Genomic DNA, 23,306 nt, shown 5'->3' on the forward strand with positions numbered 1-23,306 from the left:
CAGACGCAGCGCCTGCTGCCGGCAGCCAGGGCGCCTTCCGCGCGAACAAGGCGGGCTGCGGGTCTGTGTTGGAGCCCCGCCCGGGGCTTGCGGGTCGGGAGAGCTCGAGACGACCGGAGGTGTCTAGCTCTGGGATCCTGAACAGCGGCGGACGCCAAGGACTAGAGGCCTCTAGGCCACAAGCCAGAGGCAGGCCGCCCGACTCCAGGATGGCGCTCGCGGCCGCCGCCAGCTTCCAAGATGGCGGCACGGGCTCGCGCTCGCGCTCGTGCTCGCGCTCGCGGCTCCCCTCCCCCAGGAAGCCAGGAGCGCGCCGCGCCGCGCCCCGCCGAGCGCCCGTTGCCCTGCGGCTCGGGCAGTGGTCCCGAACGCTCCTAGCCCCGCGCCATGCGGCTCCTCGGCTGGTGGCAGGTCCTGCTGTGGGTGCTGGGGTCTCCCGCCCGCGGCCTGGAGGGTGAGTGCGGGCTGGGGCCGTGGCCGTGGCCGTGGCCGTGGCCGGCGGGGGTGGGGCGGCCGGCGGCGGCGAGCGAAATGACGCGCGTGGAGGTCGGCTCGGGCGGCGCTCTTTCACCTGCGCGGGGCTTTCACCCCTCGGCTCCTCGTGGCGCCGGCCCGCGCGCCCAGCCCCGCGGCGTCCCGACCCCTTTCCGCGGGGTCGGCTGGGGCGGCGGGGAGCCCGTGCAGGCCCGCGCCGCAGGCGTCCGTCAGTCGCCAGCGGCAGCGTGTGGGCGCCTACGGAGGCGCGCCCGTCATTAGGGGCGACGCGGATCCTAGCGAGGAGCCGACCTTCCCGGCGCCCGACGCACCCACCTAGGAGACCGGCTGCGAGTAGCTCCGTGTCCGGGCGGGGCCGGGTTTGCTCTCCGGGGCCTGTCACAGCCTGCCTTTCCGCCTGCAGGGCCCACGCTTTATTTTGCACTTTGACGGATCACTTTTTTTTAAGAAGGCCGCGCTCGGTCAGCTGCCTGTAGGCAGGACAGACGGGCGTACCTAGAGGAGGCTCCCCGCGTAAGCCGCTGCTAGCCACAGCACGCTCTCCGGGCCTCCCGGGGGGAGGAGCCACGCCGGAGCCCGGCCCGACCCGCGCCGAGGCTGCGGCCTTACCCTGCAGGGCCGGGTCGTCCCGCCCCTCGCGAGTTGTTCAGGTCCCGACCGTTTGGCCGGCTATTTTTTTTTTTTTTTTTTAAGATTTTATTTATCCATGAGAGAGAGAGAGGGAGAGGCAGAGACACAGCGGAGGGAGAAGCAGGCTCCATGCAGGGAGCCCGACGTGGGACTCGATCCGGGGTCTCCAGGATCATACCCTGGGCCGAAGGCGGCGCTAAACCGCTGAGCCACCCGGGCTGCCCACCTAAAAAATATAGATATTTTTAAAGATTTTATTTATGATAGACACACAGAGAGGTAGAGACACAGGCAGAGGGAGAGGCAGGCTCCACGCCGGGAGCCCGACGCGGGACTCGATCCCGGGTCTCCAGGATCGCGCCCCGGGCCGAAGGCAGGTGCTAAACCGCTGAGCCACCCAGGGATCCCCAATAAAATATTTAAAAAAAAAATTTTATTGGGCAGCCCGGGTGGGATCCCCTAAAATATTTTAAAAAAATAGTTTATTGGGCAGCCCGGGTGGGATCCCCTAAAATATTTTTTTAAAAATATTTTATCGGGCAGCCCGGGTGGCTCAGCTGTTTAGCGCCTGCCTTCGGCCGGGGGCGCGATCCTGGAGACCCGGGATCGAGTCCCGCGTCGGGCTCCCGGCGTGGAGCCTGCCTCTCCCTCTGCCTGTGTCTCTACCTCTCTCTGTGTCTCTCATGAATAAATAAATAAAATCTTTGAAAAAATTTTATTTATTTGAGAAAGAGCGGGTGTACAGACAGGAACGGGGGAGGGTGGGGGGAGGGACAGAGAGCCAGGAGAAGCAGACTCCCTGCTGAGCAGGGAACCTGCCATGGGCATTGGTTCCAGGAACCTGGGATCATGACCTGAGCCAAAGGCAGATAGATGCTTAACTGACTGAGCCACCCAGGCGCCCCCCTAAAGTATTTTTTTCTTGTGACGAGAACTTTTAAGATTTACTCTCAGTAACTTTAATATATGCAATGCAGTATTAGTATTATTAACTAGAGTCACCATACTGTGAATCTACATTCTCATGACTTATTTTGTACCTGAAAGTTTGTACTTTCTGACCATCTATACTCTCTTTCTTTTTTTCTTTTTTTAAAAGATTTTTATTTATTTATTCATGAGATACACACAGAGAGGGAGAGAGAGGCAGAGGGAGAAGCAGGCTCCATGCAGGGAGCCCAACGCGGGACTCGATCCCCTGACTCGATCCCCGGACTCCAGGATCACGCCCTGGGCCGAAGGCAGGCGCTAAACCGCTGAGCCACCCAGGGATCTCCCTCCCCACCCACCCCCTTTTTTTTAAAAAGACTTTATTTATTTGACAGCACAGAAGCAGGGGGAGGAGCAGAGGGAGAGGAGGAAGCAGGCTCTCTGCTGAGCAGGGAGCCTAATGCAGGGATCAATGTGTGGCTCCATCCCAGGACCCTGGGATCATGACCTGAGCCAAAGGCAGATGCTTCACTGACCAGTCATCCAGGCGCCCCCATCTTCACCCCCTTCCACCACCACCTCTCATAGCCACCAGTCTGTTCTCTGTATCTCTGAGCTAGTTATTTATTTATTTATGAAGATTCCACATGTAAGTGAGAGCATAGGGTAATCTGTCTTTCTGGGATTCATCTCAATTTAGCATAATGATCTATGCATGTTGTTGCAAATGGCAAGGTTTCCTTTTTTGTGGCTGAATAATGATATCGTGTGTATAGATTCTATGTTCTTTATCCTTCCTTTGGTAGACACCTAAATTGCTTCTGTGGCTTTTGTAAATAAGGCTGCAATGAACATGGGATGCATATATTTTTCAAATTAGTGTTTTTGTTCCACCTGGAAGTGGAATTGCTGGATCATATGGTAATTATAGTTTTAATTTTTTGAGGAACCTCTATACTGTTTTACACAATAGCTGCCCCAATTTACATTACTTCCAAGAGCACATGAAGGTTTCCTTTTCTCTCCATATCCCCAGCACTTGTTATTTCTTGTCTTTTTGATAAAAGGTGTGAGGTGAGATCTCTGTGGTTTTGATTTGCATTTTGATGTGGGTCTTTTATATCTCTATACTTGCTTAACTTTCTGAACATAGTAATAGAGTTATAATTACTGTTTTAATATCCTCATCTCCTAATTCTGACATCTGCAAGCTTTGGGTCAGTTGTAATTGGTTAATTCTTGTTCTCATTATGGATCTTATTTTCCTGCTTTTTGGAATGCTTGGTAACTTTTGATTGGATGCCGGACATAAGTTTGATCTTATTGAGTGCTAGATATTTTAGTGTTCATCTAAATATTCATGAATTTTGTCCTGGGGTACAGTTAAGTTAGCTGAGCCTGGTTTGAGCCTTGCTTTTAAGGTTTGCTAGATGGGTGCACAGCTGTATTTACTGTAGGATTAATTGTGCACAACTACTTTTGCATCCTCTCTCCGGTGCTCTGTGAATTGTGAGGTTTTCTAGTCTAGCTGGTGAGAACAGGTACTCCTCCCAGCTCTCTGTGAGTGGTGGGTACTTACTATTGCCTCTGATCCTTTTGGGTGGTTCTTTGCTTTGCTTTGGGAACTTACTCCCATGTAAATGTTGATGAGTGTGTTTGATGGGGGTCTCTCTGCAGGTCTCTGGGTCCTCTCTCTGCAGCTTGCCCATCTCCACTATTCTGTCCTGCAGACTCTAGATTTCTTGGTCCCTCTGAACCCTCAGTACCATCTCCTCAACTGGAGGAGTCTGCTGGACTCCTCAACTGGAGGAGTCTGCTGGACTCCTGCTTCCCCCCTTCCTGAGCTGTGGCAGGCACTCCCTCAGGTGGTAAGCTAGAGCCCCTGTAGGGCTCTCCTCTGTTTCTCTTCCTGTTCTGCAGGGATCCCTATCCTTCCTTGCGGGCTAACTAGTCTCCTGAAACTTTTGCACATTTTTGGCCTTTTGGGGGTTGTTTCACTAGGGAGGGTAAATCTGGTCTCTCTTCCTCCAACTTAGCCAGAAGCAGGATTCTGAGAGAATGTTCTTTGAATCTGCAAATCTCTATGGGGATATTCTTTGAGCTCTTACACTAAGTGTGCATACCTTAGGAAGCTCCCAGACCTCTCCCCAACTTTAAAGTCAGTTGGTTATTCACACTTGGGTGACATGCTGTTGACAGGGCACAGCCCATTACATGGCTGGTGGTTTCCTAGCCGCAAGGCGAGCTTGTCTGAGTACAGCTGGGCTCATTTGTTTCCGCTGCCCCGTGGTTGGCACTGAGTCTGGCTGCTTTTATTGAGTTAAGGGGAGTTGGAAGGCAGGAGTCACTGTTAAAAAAGGTGAGTGGAGATTGCTCAGTGAATGAGACTTCCCTAGGGTCTTCCCTTACCCAAAACATTTTGCCCACTCCCTGTCTAGTGGCTCCAAAAGTGGGAGGAAAGTCCTCCTTACCTCTGCTGTTGCCTTGGCACTGTGGGGTGTACCTCCTGGCACTCCCAAGGGTGGCAAGCAGGAGAGAGGCTACCTCATGCAGGAGCTGCTGTATGGCTGGAGTAGTGTTCTCAGGTTGCGAGGCACAGCACTCCCTGAGGTATTATGGGGGCAGGGTAAGGCCTGATCTGGAGTAGCAGTCCGAAGACTTCACTCAGAGACCTGGCTCTGCTGCTTACTAGCTTGCTTGGGTTGGGCCTTATGCTGCTTCTCTGTGCCTCGGCTTGGTCATCCGTTAAGTGGGGATGGTGATCCTTGTCCTGCTGGGCTCTCAGAGCTGTTATGATGTGTGCAAGGTTGCCTTGCTATAGTAGAATCTTCTATAAAGGCATCATTGTTTTGTTGGATATTTTCATCAAGCATATGAAATTGTTGAAGTATTTGCGTTATATTTTCCTAATCGGATATTTGCAGTGGAATGTTTTTGCTTATAATCGACAGGACAAATAGCAGGTATCACATGAAGGCATGTAGTTGTCCATTTGGTATCTGACATTCATTGACCTGGTACCTTTTTCTTCATGATCTGGAGAATGATGGGTGGCCCTCTGATAGTTTTATGGGAAAATTACCCTTTTTTCTTGGTAGGGGAAAATTTCTTGTTTGAGGATAACTGTAATTCTTTGGGGGTGCGTGTACTTTGAAGTGACTTACACCTGGGAACATGCTGGCATGTTTTAGTTGCTGAGGAAGGCAGTCACTTGCAGTCGGAGGAGCAGCCTGCTCATGCTCTGCTGGCCGGAGTCGTGTCCACAAGTGAGGAAGAGCACCCACGTGGCCCTGGGGGCCAGGACAGGTCAGCAGGAGAGGCAGGCACGGTCCTGGGGCTTGACGCGGATGGCGACCATGTGCTGATGCTGTCCGTGATCCCCGGGGAGACGGACGACAAGCTGAGTTCCGAGCCCAGTGGCGGCACCTGTGGGGCCCAAGGGGAGGAGGACTCGCGGTGCAGCCTCCGAGAGCACCTCTTCTCTCTGGACGGCACGGGGGCCAGCTTCCAGGACAGAGAGGAGGAGTATTACTCAGAGCCCGAGGTGGGCGAATCGGACCCGGCCCCACACGAGGACTCCAATAACACGGAAAGTCTGAAATCTCCCAAGGTGAACTGCGAGGAGAGAAATGTGACCGGCTTAGAAAACTTTACTCTCAAAGTTTTAAATATGTCACAGGTAAGAAAGGATGGCTTAGTTTCTTCCTCCTTTTCTGCATACTGATTTTCCTATTTAATATTCTATCAGCTATCAAACGGAGGGTCGGGATCTTTATCATTTTCTGACGGCTGCATCAGTGAAAATTGACTTTGCTCTCATGTTTGTAGGGAGAGGAGAGGAGGCAATAGAACTAGTGTCAGTTATCAATTATGCTTTGTAGGCCGCTTAAGCCTAGTCATCCTTGGGGTCTTCTCTCCACCAAGCCTCATGATGGAGATCCCAGGGGCATATAGGTGGCTCAGTTGGTTTAGTTTGAGTCTTGGTTTCAGCTCAGGTGGTGGTCTCAGGGTCGTGAGTTAGAGCCCCATGTTGGGCTCTGCGCTCAGCCCAGAGTCTGCTTGAGATTCTCTCTCTCCCTCCGTTCCAACCCCCCACTCATGCTCTCTCTGTCTCAAATAAATGAAGAAATCTTAAAAAAAAAAAAAAAATCCCATTGGACAGATAGGCACTTAGCATCAGAATCCTAGCATTTTTCTTCTTCCAAATGAGCTATTTATTACAGAGGTAAGTTAAAAATATCTGAATTACTAAGATTGTGATTAGCAGTGTTTAGACTAGTGATACCCCTGGGAAGCAGGTTATATTAATGAAAAGTTTCTTCAAAGACTATGATTCCAGTGTTTTCTCCGGAGTGAGTTGTCCCCAATGCAGCCATGCTTTTCCAGCCCGTTGGATAAATAATAATTCCAAAGAGAACACTAGGATAATGTCTGACTGTTTCTGTGGGATTGTTGAGTCAGGTAGCAGGATGAGTTTAGGCTGCTTATGTAATATGAGAAGAAATCCTAGCTCTGCACGCTATGACTGCTTATTTTAAATGAGGGTAAATGGTATATGGAGTGTCCGTGGCCCCTTGAAGTACAGGGGTCCGCGCTGGCCTCACACCCTCCCCTTAGTGCCTGGTGAACAGTGTGCCTCAGCCCTGCTGGACTGTTTCTTGAGTGTCACACACTTGACCAGGAGAGAGCAGTTTCAGCAGTCTGAGTTAGGGTGGTGGCAGGGATGATGCACCCTGTCATTGAACTAGCCTTTGGGCAAATACATTGATTTGACTGCTTGCAGATCTGGATCTACTGTTCAGTGCTTTAATAATGCCATTAGAATGTGTGAAAGGCACAGGTCAGAGGTGGGGACAATGGCTTGTGCCTTGTGGGTACTTAGTATTTGAATTGACGAATCCCGAAAGATACTGAAATTGCTATACAGTACTATCAAGAAAGCCTATGGGAAAGTTTATGATTCGTTATTTGCCAATACTTTGCTGCTGATTCATGCATTCCTATGGTTCAAAACCCAAAAGGTTCTTTATTTTTTATTTTTATTTATTTATTCATGAGAGACAGAGAGAGGCAGAGAAATAGGCAGAAGGAGAAGCAGGCTTCTCACAGGGAGCCGGATGGGAGACTCGATCCCAGGACCCCTGGATCACGACCTGAGTGGAAGACGTACTCTCAACCACTGAGCCACCCAGGTGCCCCCAAACCCAAAAGGTTCTTAAGGGGATATCCTGTAGTCTCCCTATCGTGTCCCTGCCTCCTCTCCTTGGAGGCAGCAGTGTTTCCACTTTCTTGGGCATCCTTCCAGAAGAATGTACATGAACATTTACTGCTGACTTTAACACTTGTTTTTTTTTTTTTTTTTACTACAGGACCTTATGGATTTTCTGAATCCAAATGGTAGTGACTGCACGCTGGTCCTGTTTTACACCCCATGGTGCCGATTTTCTGCCAGTTTGGCCCCTCATTTTAATTCTCTGCCCCGGGCATTTCCAGCTCTTCATTTTTTGGCACTCGATGCTTCTCAGCACAGCAGGTATGTTCCCTGAATAGAGCTTACACGTCATCCTTCTGGATGATGGTTGCAGTTATTTGGAGGTAGTCATTTAAATTCAAAGATGAGAATGTAGATGTGAGCATGGAAAGTGGACTAGCAGGAGGGATGGGCAAGGGTGAGTGGTAAAGACTCCTCAGGGAGCTGAGACTCACTTTCTGGAGGCCCCTGAAGAGAAGGGACTGTTGTCTGCAGGGTGGAATTTGTCTTTTTTTTTTTTTTTTTTTTTAATTTATATATTCATGAGAGACCCAGAGAGAGAGGCAGAGACACAGGCAGAGGGAGAAGCAGGCTCCCCATAAGGAACTCAATGTGGGACTCGATCCCAGGACCCCTGGGATCCACACCCTGAGCCAAAGGCAGATGCTCAATCACTGAGCCACCCAGGCTTCCCTATCTATCTTTATGTTAATTACATCTATTGTTTATGGAGGGCCTACCATGTGCTAGACATTGGGGAAAGTACTTTTCATTTGTATCTCATTTTGTCCTCAAAATGGGTATAGTGAATATGTACGATAATTTCCCCCCAATTTTGAACAGAAGTAAGTAACTAGCCCTGGGTTGTATTATATAAATGAGTGAATTACTATGACTAAGTTAATAATTTTTTTAAAAATTTAAATTCAATTTGGTTAACATATATTGTATTACTAGATTCAGGGGTAGGCTTTAGTGATTCATCAATTTCAAGTAACACCCAGTTCTTCTTCTTTTTTTTTTTTTTTTTTTTCTTTTTACACCCAGTTCTCATTACATCACATACCCTCCTTAATGCCCATCACCTATTTACTCATTCCCCCCCATCTCTCCTTCAGCAACTCTCACTTTGTTTCCTAGCATTAAGTCTCTTAAGGTTTGCTTACTTCTCTGTTTTGTTTTGTTTTTTAATATTTTATTTATTTATTCATGAGAGACCCAGAGGGAGAGAGAGGCAGAGGCACAGGCAGAGGGAGAAGCAGGCTCCATGCAGGGAGCCTGACGTGGGACTCGATCCCGGGTCTCCAGGATCAGGCCCTGGGCTGCAAGGCGGCGGCCAAACCGCTGAGCCGCCCGGGCTGCCCTACTTCTCTGTTTTTACCTTATTTTTCCTTCCCTTCCCCTACGTTCCTCTATTTTGTTTCTTAAATTCCATATATGAGTGAAATCGTATGGTATTTTTCTCTGCCTTATTTCACTTAACTATATTACCCTCTAGTTCCATCGACATCAATGTAAATGGCAAGATTCATTCTTATTTTTTTCTATATATTTATTCATGAGAGATGCAGAGAGAGAGAGGGGCAGAGACACAGGCAGAGGGAGGAGCAGGCTCCATGCAGGGAGACCGACGTGGACTGGATCCCGGGTCTCCAGGATCATACCCTGGACCGAAGGCAGCGCTAAACTGCTGAGCCACCGGGGCTGCCCAGATTTCATTCTTATTAATGGCTGAGTAATATTCGATTTTATATATATACTATATCTTTATCCATTCATCTGTCACTGGATATCTGGGCTCTTCCCACAGTTTGGCTCTTGTGGACATTGCTGCTATAAACATTGGGCTGCAGGTGCCCCTTTGAGTCACTATGTTTGTATCCTTTGGATAAACAACCAGTTGTGCAATTGCTGGGTGGTGGGGTAGCTCTATTTTTAACTTTTTGAGGAACTTCCATACTGTTTTCCAGAGTGCCTGCACCAGTTTGCATTAAGGATGGAATTTAAAGGTGGGTCTGCTTGATGGTAGTGGAGGGGCCAGAGGACTCTTCAGGGTTTTGGTCTGCCTGAATTAGCAAAATTAGTGTCACATGTGGAACCCTCCTGAGACTCATCTGCAGTTTAAGTTTCTCCCCTTGGTAGCCTGATTCAGCACCCTGTTGTGTGTCTGCTCAGGATTTCTTTCTTTCTTTCCTTTCCCTCCCCCTTTTTTCTTTCCTCTTATTTACATTTATTGTATGCATGTTCCTTAGTGGATCTGCCTGTGTCTCTGCCTCTCTCTCTGTCTCTCATGAATAAATAAGTAAAATCTTTACAAAAATAAAATAAATAAAATGGTGTTTACTTTTGTTTTATGTTATTCAGTGGGCTTTTGTCTTTTTTAGATGTTCAGTGAGATAAGGTATAAAGAGCTTTGTTCAGATGTGTATTTCCCCCAAGGGCTGTGACTGTGCGAGGGTTTTATTTATTTATTTATTTTTTAATTAAAAAAAATTTTTTAAAAAGATTTTATTTACTTATTCATAGAGACACACACACACACACAGAGGCAGACACAAGCAGAGGGAGAAGCAGGCTCCACGCAGGGAGCCGGATGTCGGACTCGATCCCAGGTCTCCAGGATCACACCCTGGGCTGCAGGCGGCGCCAAACCGCTGCGCCACCAGGACTGCCCTATTTATTTTTTAAAAAATATTTATTTATTTTTGTGTGTGAGAGAAAAAGCTTGAGCATGAACATGAGTTGAGGGAGAGGAAGAGGGAAAAGCAGACTCTCCACAAAGCAGGGATTCCGATGTGGGGCTCAATCCCAGGATCCCGAGGTCATGACCTGAGTCAAAGGCAGATGTTTAACCCACTGAGCCACCCAGGCGCCCCTGTGCATGGGTTTTAAAGTGTGTCCCTCCTCCTCTGCATCACATGCCCTTTAGCAGGTTACAGGAGGTGGTGGGTGGATCACTTTGGAAAGTCTGGAACATGGTCAAATTGGTAAAAATGAAGTTGAGTAAAAAAAAAAAAATTTTTTTTTGAAGATTTTATTTATTTTTTTCATGAGAGACAGACAGAGAGAAAGAGAGAGAGTGAGGTAGAGACACAGGCAGAGGGGGAAGCAGGCTTCATGCAGGGAGCCCGATGTGGGACTTGATCCCTGTACTCCGGGATCATGCCCTGAGCTGAAGGCAGATGCTCAACCACAGAGTCACCCAAGTGTCCCCTCAGACTTTTTAAAAGATTTTAATTATTTATTTGAGAGAGAGAAAGAGAGAGAGAGAGAGACCAAGTGAGCAGAGGGAGACGGAGAGAGGGAGAAGCAGACTCCCCATTGAGTGCAGAGCCCAACTTGGGGCTCAATCCCATGAGCCTGAGATCATGGCTTGAGCCTAAATCAAGTCGATGCTTAACCAACTGAGCCACCCAGGCACCCTTCAAGTAAAAATTTTGAGTAAAAATTTGCACTCCACTGATCTTCCATGTGGGTAATGTAACTGCCAACATTTACCTAAACTTGTTTAGGGAGAAAGAAATTGCAGCAAATTAGTAATTCTCACAAGGGCTTCAGGGAAATATCTAGGTGGCCTGGCCCAAGGTAAGAGACTGGTGGGAAGGACAGTCTAGGTCAGTGTCAGACTTGGACTGGACTCCCCCTACCCCACTGGCAGGGCTGGCCCCTAGCACCAGCTTAAAGCTCTAGGTTTGGGTCTCACCCTGCCGTTTTCTGCTGGCCTTTATCATCTGCTTTCTTCTGTCATCTCCGTGCATGCCTCTCAGTGTCTGCTGATCATGGAGAGTAGAGACTTGTTATAAGGCCGGGGCATGTGTTTGCCTCATGTGTTATATTTAAGGTACACCATGTTTACAAAATAAATAAATCCTGATTTTCCAATACTATCATTTTACTAATGGGGGAAACTGAGGCTTAAAGAGGTTAAATAGTCTGCCTGAAGCTCACACAACTGGTTCAGTGACAGACCTGAGGCTTGAACCCGAGTGTTTTGACTCCAGAGCTTATAGGACCGACTGTATTATGTAAAGGTGAAGCAGTACCACTCAGATCATGTTATGTCCTGCCCCAGTGGTGAACTTCCTGGTGTGTCTGCTAGACCATAGATCCACGGGTCCTGACTTAACCAAACTAACTGCTCACCCTAAGTTGAATCTCATATATGAAGGATGGAGATGGGCATTCTGGAGAGTCTGAAATTTCTTTTGTCAAAAAAATTGACATAGTATGCTTTGTCCATGAACTAGAATTTTCTGGTCTGACCACTTTTGGCAGTTAGCAACTTAAATAGTGTAATCACTAGGGGAAGCTTGGTTGACTCAGTGGAGTGTGCACTTCTTGATCTAGAGGTTGTGAGTTCCAGCCTTACATTGGGGGTAGAGTTTACTTAAAAAAAAAAAAAAAAAAAAAAAAAAAGTGGAATAACTGTGTGAAGAATAGTGCCTTATTATAATAGAAAGCAACTCAGCAGAATAGGAATGCCCCCAAATTTAACCCATAAGGAAAAAGATCAGAAAGGGGGACACCTGGGTGGCTTAGTGATTAAGTGTCTGCCTTTGGCCCAGGGCGTGATCCTGGATCCTGGGATCGAGTCCCACATCTGGATCCCCATAGGGAGCCTGCTTCTCCCTCTCCTGTGTCTCTGCCTCTCTCTCTGTCTCTCATGAATAAATAAAATCTTTAAAAAAGAAAGAAAGAAAGAAAAAGGTCAGAAAGAGCTATAAGCATAGAGTTTGAGTTATCAGAAACCTCTCTAGGTCACAGGAAACTGATACTGATAAACTGATAAAAAATGGATTTATGGCCATCCATTCTGATATGGTAACTGCGTGAGAAAACCTGCTGTTGGTTCTGGTTTTCTGACTGACTTCTTTCTGTGATGATAGCCTTTCTACCAGGTTTGGAACCGTAGCTGTTCCCAACATCTTGTTATTTCAAGGAGCTAAACCAATGGCTAGATTTAATCATACGGACCGAACATTGGAAACACTGAAAGTCTTCATTTTTAACCAGACGGGTATGTAGAAATAATATGCCATTCAAGGGATTTTATTTTGCTCAGGTATATTAATTCTGTGGGTTCCTGTCTGCTCTTCTTAAGTGAAAGATTCAAGATTGGTTTTCAGATGCAAACCTTCTTTTCTGGTGAACTGCTATGGTTCTATTAAAAGTTTCTCAATCAGTGGCAAGCTTCACATGAATAGGTAATTTTAATGATTATCAATACCTTTATTTTTTTATTTTTTATTTTTAAAAAATTTTTATTTATTTATGATAGTCAGAGAGAGAGAGGCAGAGACATAGGCAGAGGGAGAAGCAGGCTCCATGCACTGGGAGCCCATCGTGGGACTCGATCCCGGGTCCCCAGGATCGCGCCCTGGGCCAAAGGCAGGCGCCAAACTGCTGCGCCACCCAGGGATCCCTATCAATACCTTTAAAAAACAGTTTTATTATTCTATAATTCACATACCATACACCTGTAGATAATTTCTTTTTTTTTTTAAACATTTACATTTCTTTTCTTTTAAGATTTTATTTATTTATTCATAGACAAAGAGAGAGAGAGGCAGAGACACAGGCAGAGGGAGAAGCAGGCTCCATGCAGGGAGCCTGACTTGGGACTCAATCCCGGGTCTCCAGGATCACACCCCAGGCTGCAGGCGGTGCCAAACCGCTGCACCACTGGGGCTGCCCCTTGTAGATAATTTCTTACATACATTTTTCATTAAAGTGTAATATTTACCCAAATGTATGCATTAATTATTGGTGTGCTGGGTGATAAATTTTCACAATATGAACACCTTGAGTAACCAGGATTCAGACCCAGAGAGAATGTGACCAGTCCACCCTCAGCACTCCTGCCCGCAAAGATAACTACCACCTTGACTCCTAACACAATGGGCTAGTGTTATCTGTTTTTGAACTTTATATTAATGGAGACATCCAGAATAGATTCCTTTGTGCTGGCTTATTTCAGTCACCATTGTGTTTTTGTGAGATTCATCTGCATTGGTGGGTACAGTTGTATTTTCTTCTTTTTTGTTGCTGTGTGTTGTTCCATTTATTCACCCATATGCAGATGCTATTTTAGTCCCTTAATATTTGCCAAAACATGTAGCCTAATTTTTTTATTCTGTAGAAGTTTGAACACTAAATATTGAAGAAATTTTTTTCTTTGCATAAGTTTGCTCTTCAAAAGCTTGAATATCTTAATTATGAACCCCACTTTTTCCTGAAGTATATTTACTGGGAATAAAAATAAGTTAAAACATACCTTACATATACATGAAATCTACTTATATCTCACAGTAAAGAACAAAGAGCTGAGTTACCTCATATGAGTGAAAGGGTTGTTGGTGGGTAGTTAGCTATTCCAAGTCTTAGAGTTCCATACCCCTGCTTATCAATCAGACAGATATGGAAAGAAGGTGCCATTTTGCTCAACGTTCTAGGAAAACCTAGAACCCAAAAGAAATCGAGGAGTCATAGCATCTTTGGTAATGGCGTATCTTAGTGGTGGTTAGTTCTAACAATGTTTTCAGTAAATGATTTAAAGGCATTTTGAATTTAGCATTCATTCACCTGTGAAAACATTCTGTAGATTCCTGAGACTAGCTTTAGCAGTTACTTGTTGAATTTTGGTGTCACAGAGAACAAAAGACAACTCTTACCCTGCACTAAGACCCTTCTGGGGAGTTCATAAAAATTTTAGCATTTAGGCTTTGAACAGCTGAATGGGTTCCTGCTCCTTTGATGTGTGGTGGGGGAAAGGCAAACACAGATTATACCAACAGACAAGTGAAATCCGTCCCAGATACACCAGTGTATTTATTTTAAGACTACATATCTTTTTTGCATACCACACAAAATGCTTGAGAAAGATCTTTAGCGTGTATGTTTTCTGTCTGATTTGAAACAGCTGATTTCTTTTTCAGGCATAGAAGCCAAGAAAAATGTGGTGGTAACGCAAGCTGATCAAATAGGCCCTCTTCCCAGCACTCTGATCAAAAGTGTGGACTGGCTGCTTGTATTTTCCCTGTTCTTTTTAATTAGCTTTATTATGTATGCTACCATTCGAACTGAGAGCATTCGGTGGCTAATTCCAGGACAAGAGCAGGAACACGTGGAATAGTGACGGGCTGAAAGAAGTTGGAACGAGGAATTTCAGAAATCAGTGCTGCCTTTTCTTACATCTTCTCCAGTGAAGTGTAGATTTACAACTTCAGTTAGATTAAAAGAATCATGCATTTGTTGAACTGTTAAATGTGTTAAAAATTATAAATTGGTGTTTTAATTAGTACTGCAATAAGCAAATGCAAAAATATTCAGTGGCGCTCACCATTCTTGTTTTGACTAATCCAATGTTTTAAGGGAGTAATCCAGTTTCAAATGTGGAGCTGTATTCAGGTGGAATAGTGGATAGTGACAGTTTGCTTCATAGAAGGAAGAAATAGGAGTTTCACATTATAGTTTTAGGAAACTCTTGATTCCTTATATATGTGTAAGAAGATTGGTTTCTGTTCATTTGCAGTTTTTCTCTCCGTGCAGGAGAGTGTTCTGTTGCAGAAGAATAACTAGAATTGGTAAGTGTGACCTTCTTGAGTAACTGATGGGAAAATAAAAGAGTCAAGTACTTTGGTGTTTGTAATGTTTAATTTCATTGAAAGAATTTGAAGTGGTTTAAGTTGTTTCTGGATACGACAGATGTTAGGAGAAAGTAAATATTATCATCAAACTAAAGCTTATTTATTACCAGATCTAGGCAAAAGCATCACTCAAATTTTAGTCACAGTTACCTACCCAGCATGCACTGATTCAGCCTTAAGAGGTTCTTAGCACTGTGTGAGTTTCAGTGAGAGCCAAAAGAAGTATGTAACACTGTGTTCTTGCCCACAGTTGATTCTAGTCTAATTTAGGACACATGTAGAAAAGAGACAACATGAAATTTATACCAGCTTTTTTTTTTTTTTTTTTTTTTAAACATTGTCCATTATAACTCGAGTCATACTGTAAATTTTTATTTTTTTATTTATGATAGTCACAGAGAGAGAGAGAGAGAGGCAGAGACAGAGGCAGAGGGAGAAGCAGGCTCCATGCACTGGGAGCCCAATGTGGGATTCGATCCCGGGTCTCCAGGATCGCGCCCTGGGCCAAAGGCAGGCGCCAAACCGCTGCGCCACCCAGGGATCCCTATACCAGCTTTTTGAAAAGCTGTTTCTAAGATCCTTTAAACTCAGATACAACATCTGACCACAGAAAAACTTTTTTTAAAAAAGATTTTATTTGACAGAGAGAGAGAACACCAAGTAGGGGGAGCAGGGGCTGACAGAGCAAGGAGCTGGATGTGGAGCTTGATCCCAGGAGACTGGGATCATGACCTGAGCCAGAAGCAGACACTTAGCTGACTGAGCCACCCAGGCCCCTGCTAAGTTACTTTTAGATTGATTGTTTCCAGTGTTCCAGATAGAGTAGTTCATTTCATAATGCACCTTAAATTCTCTGGAAATAGAACTTTAGTTGAGTCACCTTCTCAGAATGTTATGTTGGGCAGGAGTTTACAGCTTTATGTTGTGGACAGCTATGGCTGGGGTGGTTACTGGCGGGAAGGGACAGTGGTTCAGAATGGCTCATTTCCCTTTACAAATGAGCAAATGGAGGCATGGAGAGAGGTTAAGTAACTTGCCCAGGTCACACACAGTAAATAGACGAAGCTGGGATTTGAGGGATTTGAACCTTTACGTGTGTGTGTGTGTATACCTACAGAAGAGACAAAGCAAGATCAGTTCCGGGAGTGTGCGTTGGTCCCTCATGGCCAGTGGATCCTCCCCAGCAGCCAAAGGCCAGAGGGCCCCTAGTGCCTTAGCACAAGTTTACCCCCACCCAGCAGAGTCTCTTAATACTGAAAGGGGAGGGCATGTCCCAGGACGATCTGACTTACATGCTTAAGACGAATAAAGGAGTATATACTGAGTCTGGATCAGGGAAGGATATTCCCACACAAGGTGCTAAGCCTCGAACAGGCTGCATGGGCTCTTTATCGGTAAGGAAGTGTTCTAGGCCCAAGGCCCATTCTTACATGGGTGAACAGGGCTTAAAAGATCTCCTGTGAGCAGGAGACCGCCTTTCCTAAGAGTATCCACTATAAAGAAGTTGCTCAGTAAATCTTTACTTAAGGAACTTAAATCCTACTAATTAGAGACTTTGGTGTGAAGCCAGAGTATTCACAGCCGCTACTGGTGCACCTCACTTCCCCGGGGCCCTACTAGTGTGCTACTGCTGCTGCTTTTCATAACTAGAGCCGAGATGCCAATTTCCTACAGTGGATATAGGGAAAGAAAACAATCAGGAGTTTTGTTTTTTCCAAAGATTTATTTATTCACGAGAGACACAGAGAGGCAGAGACGCAGGCAGAGGGAGAAAGCAGGCTCCTCGCAGGGAGCCGGATGTGGGATTCGATCCCAGGACCCTGGGATCATGACCGGAGCCAAAGGCAGGCACCCAACTGTTGAGCCACCCAGGTCTCCCGATCAGGAATCTCTTGTTACCTCACACCCACCAGTTCATTTTGCAGTTCTCACTTCAATAAGCAAGTTTGCAGAGTATTCTTCATAACTGTATACACCTAATTAAGTACTGGAAATGAAACTTTTAATCCTGTCTCCAGTCTCTGCCCACTTGAGGCACCAAAGGAAACTAGAATGTCTTAGATGAATGCTTTGAGATCAGTGACATCCGATCAGGGTCTGCAGAGATTCCTCCATTAAGTTTTTGTGAAGTGGGCAAAGGTAAGAATATGGATTGAGCCATAAGTCTGAATTTTAGGATATTTTAAGGCAAAAACGCTTATCCCCCAATCGATATGTGAAAAAAATTAACTGCTAGCACCTGCTAAGTTGAACTTAAATGGGCACGCATAGAAAAAATTCTCTAGTATATGGCTAAATGTTAGGCAAAATGGATTATATTATAGAACCCTGGGTGGCTCAGCGCATGACCCCAGGGCCCTGGCGTTGAATGCCACATTGGGCTTCCTGCAGGAGCCTGCTTCTCCCTCTGCCTGGGTCTCTGCTTCTCTCTGTGTTTCTCATGAATAAATAAATAATCTTTTTAAAAATTTGGCTGTATTATTAATTTGCTTAAACTAGTAAAAGATCCAAGTGAATACACTAAAAGGCCGTAAACTGTACACTTCAAAGGGTGAATTTTATGGTATGTGGCGTCCCATCGCAAAAAAAGGCAAGAAAAAAAGGAGTAAGAATAAAATATTAGTGAATACATAAAAGACCCCCCCCTCCCCTTTTCCAGAAAGAGACACACTTCCGTAAATAACCCGCGTACGTTCCTCTGCGGAGCGCGCCCCGGGCGCTTCTCTTCGCGGGGCACGGAGGGCCAGGCTCCCAGACTCCCCGGCGGGCACGGCGGAGCTCGCCCCGGGCCGGTCCACGGTGGCTCTGGCCCTCCGCGGGCGGGGACACGGGCCGACCCGCGCCCGGCGCCCACCGCCTCGCGCCCCGGCCCGCGGAGTCCTTGCGCCCACCGTCGGCGAACGTGGGTCAGGCCCCAGCGCCCCGCAGCCAGCGGCGCCAGCCCGCCGGCCCCGCTCCCGGCCCCGCTCCCGGCCCCGCTCCCGGCCCCGCTCCCGCCCCGCTCCCCGCCCCGCTCCCCGGCCCCGCTCCCGCCCCGCTCCCGGCCCCGCTCCCCGCCCGGGCTGGAGGGGGCCTGCGGGGCCTGCGGGGTCGCCCGCCTGCCGCCCTGCCGCCTGCCGCCCCCTGCCGCCCGCGCGGTCGGCGGCCCTGAGGCGCCCGGGCCCTTCCGGGGCGGGCCGCGCGGGCGCTCGCAGGACGGCGCGGCTGGAGGCCGTTCGCACGGCCCCGCGGCTCCCGGCCCCCCGGTGGGCCCCGCGGGCGGCAGGCAGGCAGCGCGGCGGGCAGCCCTCGGCCGGCGGCCATGGCGGCGGCGCGGGGGACGTCGCGGCTCGTGGTGGCGACTCTGCGGGGCCGGGGCGCGAGCTTGTCGGCCGGGGTGAGAGCCGGGGGGAAGGAGAGCGCGGCGGGAGGAGAGCGAGGGGCCCCGCGGCGGGGCGGGGGCGGGCGCGGGGGCGGGCGGGCGCGGGGCCCCTGCCGGACCTCCGGGCTGGCGTGTCCCGTCGCGGTCTACGGAGCTGCCCGCCAGAACAAAACCGAGGACGATTTTGGCTTAAAAAAAAGAAAGAAAGACGAGCACGAATAGTAGCGGTAAAGCTGTCTTTAGCGAGCCCGGGCGCTGCGCTCGCTGGTGCGCCGGCTGAGAGCGGGGCCCGGCTCCACGCCGCTCGGCGCGGGGTCAGCGCGCTGCTGTGGATGTGCTGCTTTAGGAGGAATTATTAGGGACACTTACCTATTTTACAGGGGACAGATCTGTTCTCTCCTCTTCCGCAGAGCGTCCCGTCACTTTACCGGCCGTGGAAATTAATGTATGGAGATAAATGAACCTGAGGGAAAGTTTGGACACGCAGCACCACCTAGTGGGGAAATGTTGCATTAAACTTCCCATTTCATCCTCCGTCGCTTGCTAGAGCCCCCTGGGCAGTTGGAAAGTGTTTAACAGGGATTCATTTAAGGTAGCTTGACGACGGGGGCACCTGGGCGGCTCAGCGTCTGCCTCTGGCCCAGGTCGTGATCCCGGGGTCCTGGGATAGAGTCCCGCGTCAGGTTCCCCCAGGGAGCCTGCTTCTCCCTCTGCCTCTCTCTGGCTCTCTCATGAATAAATAAATAAAATCTAAAAAAAAAAATATATATATATTTTAATGATGATGATGGACTCTGTTTCGTGGCCAGTAAGGTGAGAGCACGAGTTGAGTGCTTACTGACACCTAAACGTGTCCCAAAGCATACCTCTACCCAAGGTGCTGATAATCCAGTAAAATTACGGGGTTCAGAGGAATGAATAAACGACATGATTTGAGTGGCTGCACCAAGCCATGGTGGCTCTATGCTAGGTGTCTACATTCAAGATCTCTTTAACCCTTTCAAAAAAGTTTGACAGGTAGTTGTTGTGATACCCCCACCATAGACATAGACAGAGACATGAGGATACTGGTATTGAGAGAAGCTAAGTGATTTGTTCAGTGTCACCGCACCTGAAAGTGACAAAGCTAGGCCTTGAATCAAGTTCATTCTCTCCAGACTCTATGCTCTTCCCTATCCCTGTCCCCATCTCCTGCAGAAAAAAAATTAAGCCCATCATAAAGGGTTCTGCAGAAGGTGTATCTGCAAGGGGACCATTTGTGCTAGGTAGGTGAAGTGGCTCCATTTCACAGTCCTGGACTCAGTCCCTGTTCTTGGGCAGACACCTGTGGCAAGTACCGAGCACAGAGCACATACCATTGCCCTCATTGGGGATGTGCAGGGTGGAGAATGTGGAGATCAGCTCAGTGGGCATGTTTTGCTCACTTCAGGTGACTGCTGCATTACCCACAGCATGGTTAATGGTTTTCTTGGCAGCTACTCAGCGTGGACACAGATAATTTAAATTCTTTTACATAATTTTTGGAGTTGAATTAACATATTTAAGTGACTAATAAGAATTTTAGATTATTTCCTATAGTGGGTCACTATAAAACTAATGAATAGGTGTTTTGGATTTTTTTTTTTTTAAGATTTTATTTATTTATTCATGAGAGACACAGAGAGAGAGAGAGGCAGAGACACAGGCAGAGGGAGAAAGCAGGCTCCTCGTAGGGAGCCTGATGTGGGACCTGATCCCAGGACCAGGATCATGCCCTGGGCTGAAGGCAGACACTCAACCACTGAGCCACTCAGGTGTCCCAGTGTTTTGGATCTTAATATTAACAGTAATTGTTTGGCTTTTTAAAAAAATTTGTTAGAGAGAAAGAGAGACCATGCGTGGGGTGAGGGGCAGAGGGAAAGGGAGAAGCAGAGAGCCTGATGCGGGGTTTGATCCCAGGCCTCTGGGATCATGACCTAAGCTGAGGGCAGATGCTTAGCCCACTGAGCCACCCAGGTGCCCCAATAGTAATTGGTTTTGATAAGAAGTCTTCAAATGTTTCTATTAGAGACTTTTTTTTCTTTTCTTTTTTTTTTTTTTTTTCTTATGTTGTGGGAAGGGTGGCTACCTGGCAAGGAACAGAAACAAGAAAATTGGCTCATGAGCATCCTTTTTTTCCTTTTATTAGAATAAATTGTCTTTTTTTTTTTTTTAAAGATTTTATTTATTTATTCATGAGAGACAGAGAGAGAGGCAGAGATATAGGCAGAGGGAGAAGCAGTCTCCCTATGGGGAGCCCGCTGTGGGACTCGATCCCGGGGCCCCGGGATCACACCCTGAGCCAAAGGCAGGCTCAACCACTGAGCCACCCAGGTGCCCAAAATAAGTTGTCTTAATTTCACTGATTCTGCCCTCTTAATTACATTAATGTCAGTGATAAAAGGTTTCAGGATTTCTAAAATGGGAACGAGTTGTACTTTCACAGTGGAGGATCCAGCTCAGCCTCCAGTTGGCATTTCGTGAGGACACCTTATAATACGTTTTGTGTTTCTGGGTGACAGTCCCTCTCTCACCTGAGCCTTCAATAGCTCCGAAAATAGATATGGTTGGAAGTATTGTTTGGCATTTATGCTGGAGAGCTAAGCTCTTTTGACTTCTCCTACAGTATCCTTCTCTTCTTTCTCTAGCCGTGATGTTTAGATTTCTTTCCTTAAAAAACAAATAGCTTGGAAATGTGGGCCTGTTAACCAACAGAACTCTGGGTTTGTGAATTTCATCACCAGGGTGAGTGCAGGAACAGGGTGGACAGTGCTCTGGCCAGACTGGAGGGATTTGTCTTCCTGGTGTCCTGGAAAAAACCTCACTTTACTAAGGCAAGGGCTTTTTGCTTGTGGTCCAGAGGATCTGTGGACTCCTAGAAGTTATTATCCCAAATCCTGAGTTAAGTGGACATTTGTTTTTCTCCCCCCTCTCTGGAGCTTAGTTTTCATCAGACCTGAAAGGGGATAGTATGCCCAGAGAGTTGAGACCCATATGAATAAGCAGTGAAGTCTACCAAGATGTGTGGGAGCCTCCACAAAGAGCAGTGGACCATGAATATAGAGCCCTGAATTCTAATTCTCATAACAGTGGACTTGCAGGGTTTCCTTGCATGGGTGTGCTTACCAAGTTTCCCACATCCCGGAATGCTGGCCATTGGTAAGATGACCAGTGGTCATGGTTAATGGTTGTACTTGTAATAAACCAGAGGCACAGAAATGTGAAGTTTGAGGCAACAGTAAGGTGCATGAGACAACATTCCATGGAGGCAGCTTATTTTGTACAGAGTTAGCCTTGTTTTTGTATATTTTTTGAGAACCAAGGAACCAAAAATAGTGACAAATTGTTGCCCTTAAGATATTTTTTGCATTTGTCTGTAAGGTAAAGGATTATGTGTTTGAGTTTAAACAAACTTCTACATATCAGATATGAAATGTGTTCTTTTCATAGGCAGCAGATGCTCGTGGTTTGACAACAGAAGAGAGGAACCAAGTTATCCGTGACCTGAAAGCAGCAGGATGGTCAGAATTAAATGAGAGAGATGCCATCTACAAAGAGTTTTCCTTTAAAAATTTTAATCAGGTAATTATTACATATTCTTGCTAGTGCCATGATCTGTTTGTGTCACTGTAGGCTGCAGGTCTTTTTAACACTACTGGTTGTCTGATCCCATGTGGATTGTTAAGAATTCAGTGACAGTTGCTCTGTCCTCGTTGACAGGTGCTACTATCCAACAGGATGATTCTCAGCTGTAGGGGAAGGGAGTGGTTTTTGTCATTTGGAAAATCAGATTGTGAAACCACTGGTTTGGTGTTCGTTAGGATATTTAGTTTCCTTTCAAATTTTAAGTAACATTAAAAGGGAGTATGAGTTTTTTATGTTTATCAGAAGAGGGCCTGAGTAAAAGCAGTTGAGAAAAATACACCTGCTGGACTAATTTCCCCGACTTTTCTTGGACCCTGGTCAAGTTTTCTTTCTCCCTGTACATGTATTTCAGTCTCTAAATCCACCCTCAAGCTTCACCCTGTCCTCTGATTGGCTCCTTTCCCACAGCCGGGAGCCAGCCCTTGCAGCTTTTTTAAAGGGCTGACCTCTCCCCTTGGGGACTCAGCCTTCACAAGGTAACTGTTCCATTAGGGCCCCACCCTGCTTAGAGAGTCATCTCCCATAACTTGCCCTTCAGCACTTACTCTACTGCATTTATATAAAGTTGGTGCTTTTGACTATTTCATGTTTGTTCAGTTAGTTTGGTAATCCTCTGGACAGATTTATTGTTTTTATTTATATTAGGTGTCAGCATCTAGAAGGCAGAGACCATGTTTGCTTCAATAACTCTCTATTGTACCTAACACAGTTCTGGGTATAAACAGGCATTTGATAAATGCAGACATTGATTACGGTGTTTGCTGGTTTCTGGAAGGGTGTGTGAGGACCAGGTTTCCACCAAAGAAACCTTCAACATGTTTTCCTAGTAAATGCCGTTGGCTCCACTGAGCTGCATGCCCTATTCTGCTCTCCATCCATCTGGCTGCCAGCCTTCTGCTTTGAGTCTCCCAACTCCTGAGGAGACCTGGACCAAGCCGATTCCATGTCCCTGCTGCCCCATGTGCTCGACAGCTCTTGTCAGGGGCTTAGCACTCCATGGCTGGTGGCAGGGAATCCCATTGGTACAGTAAGCTCGTGTATAAGCTCTAGGTAGCATTTTCCAGGCTTATTAAAATTCTTACATGCGTACAGCCTGACTTCTTTAAGCCTGGGCTAATTTATTAGGCTTGAACATGTGGCTTAAAGTACTTGAGTGGTGTTGCCTCAGGCTCTGCCCAAGAGTCAGTTGTCCAGCCCACCCTAACCCTGTGCTTGGGGTGGCTTTCAGAAATGGGAGGGTAAGGAAGCTGTGTAGGGCATCCTTGATTAATTCATCAGGACATTTTATTAATTTGACTTTTTAAAAAAAATTTGTTTCACTCAGCTTTTA

At 47.0% G+C, this 23,306-nt stretch overlaps 2 protein-coding genes across 2 annotated transcripts in view; both read left to right on the plus strand.

Moving 5' to 3' along the window:
- Positions 1-289: 289 nt before the first annotated feature.
- Positions 290-14,949, plus strand: TXNDC15 (thioredoxin domain containing 15). The gene is made up of 5 exons (XM_038552202.1): positions 290-454; positions 5,247-5,734; positions 7,425-7,588; positions 12,193-12,323; positions 14,242-14,949. Exons 1-5 carry the CDS (start codon positions 388-390, stop codon positions 14,436-14,438), a joined length of 1,047 nt encoding a protein of 348 aa, XP_038408130.1. The 5' UTR covers positions 290-387; the 3' UTR covers positions 14,439-14,949.
- Positions 14,950-18,229: 3,280 nt separating this feature from the next.
- PCBD2 (pterin-4 alpha-carbinolamine dehydratase 2) overlaps positions 18,230-23,306 on the plus strand; it is a 54,035-nt gene continuing 48,958 nt past the window's right edge. Inside the window, exons 1-2 of the mRNA XM_038552203.1 lie at positions 18,230-18,328; positions 21,782-21,913. Coding sequence (XP_038408131.1) covers positions 18,254-18,328; positions 21,782-21,913 — 207 coding nt within the window. The 5' untranslated portion in view covers positions 18,230-18,253. The remainder of the gene's footprint in view (positions 18,329-21,781; positions 21,914-23,306) is intronic.

This window comes from Canis lupus, chromosome 11 (assembly GCF_011100685.1).
Source record: "Canis lupus familiaris isolate Mischka breed German Shepherd chromosome 11, alternate assembly UU_Cfam_GSD_1.0, whole genome shotgun sequence".
NCBI lineage: Eukaryota > Metazoa > Chordata > Mammalia > Carnivora > Canidae > Canis > Canis lupus.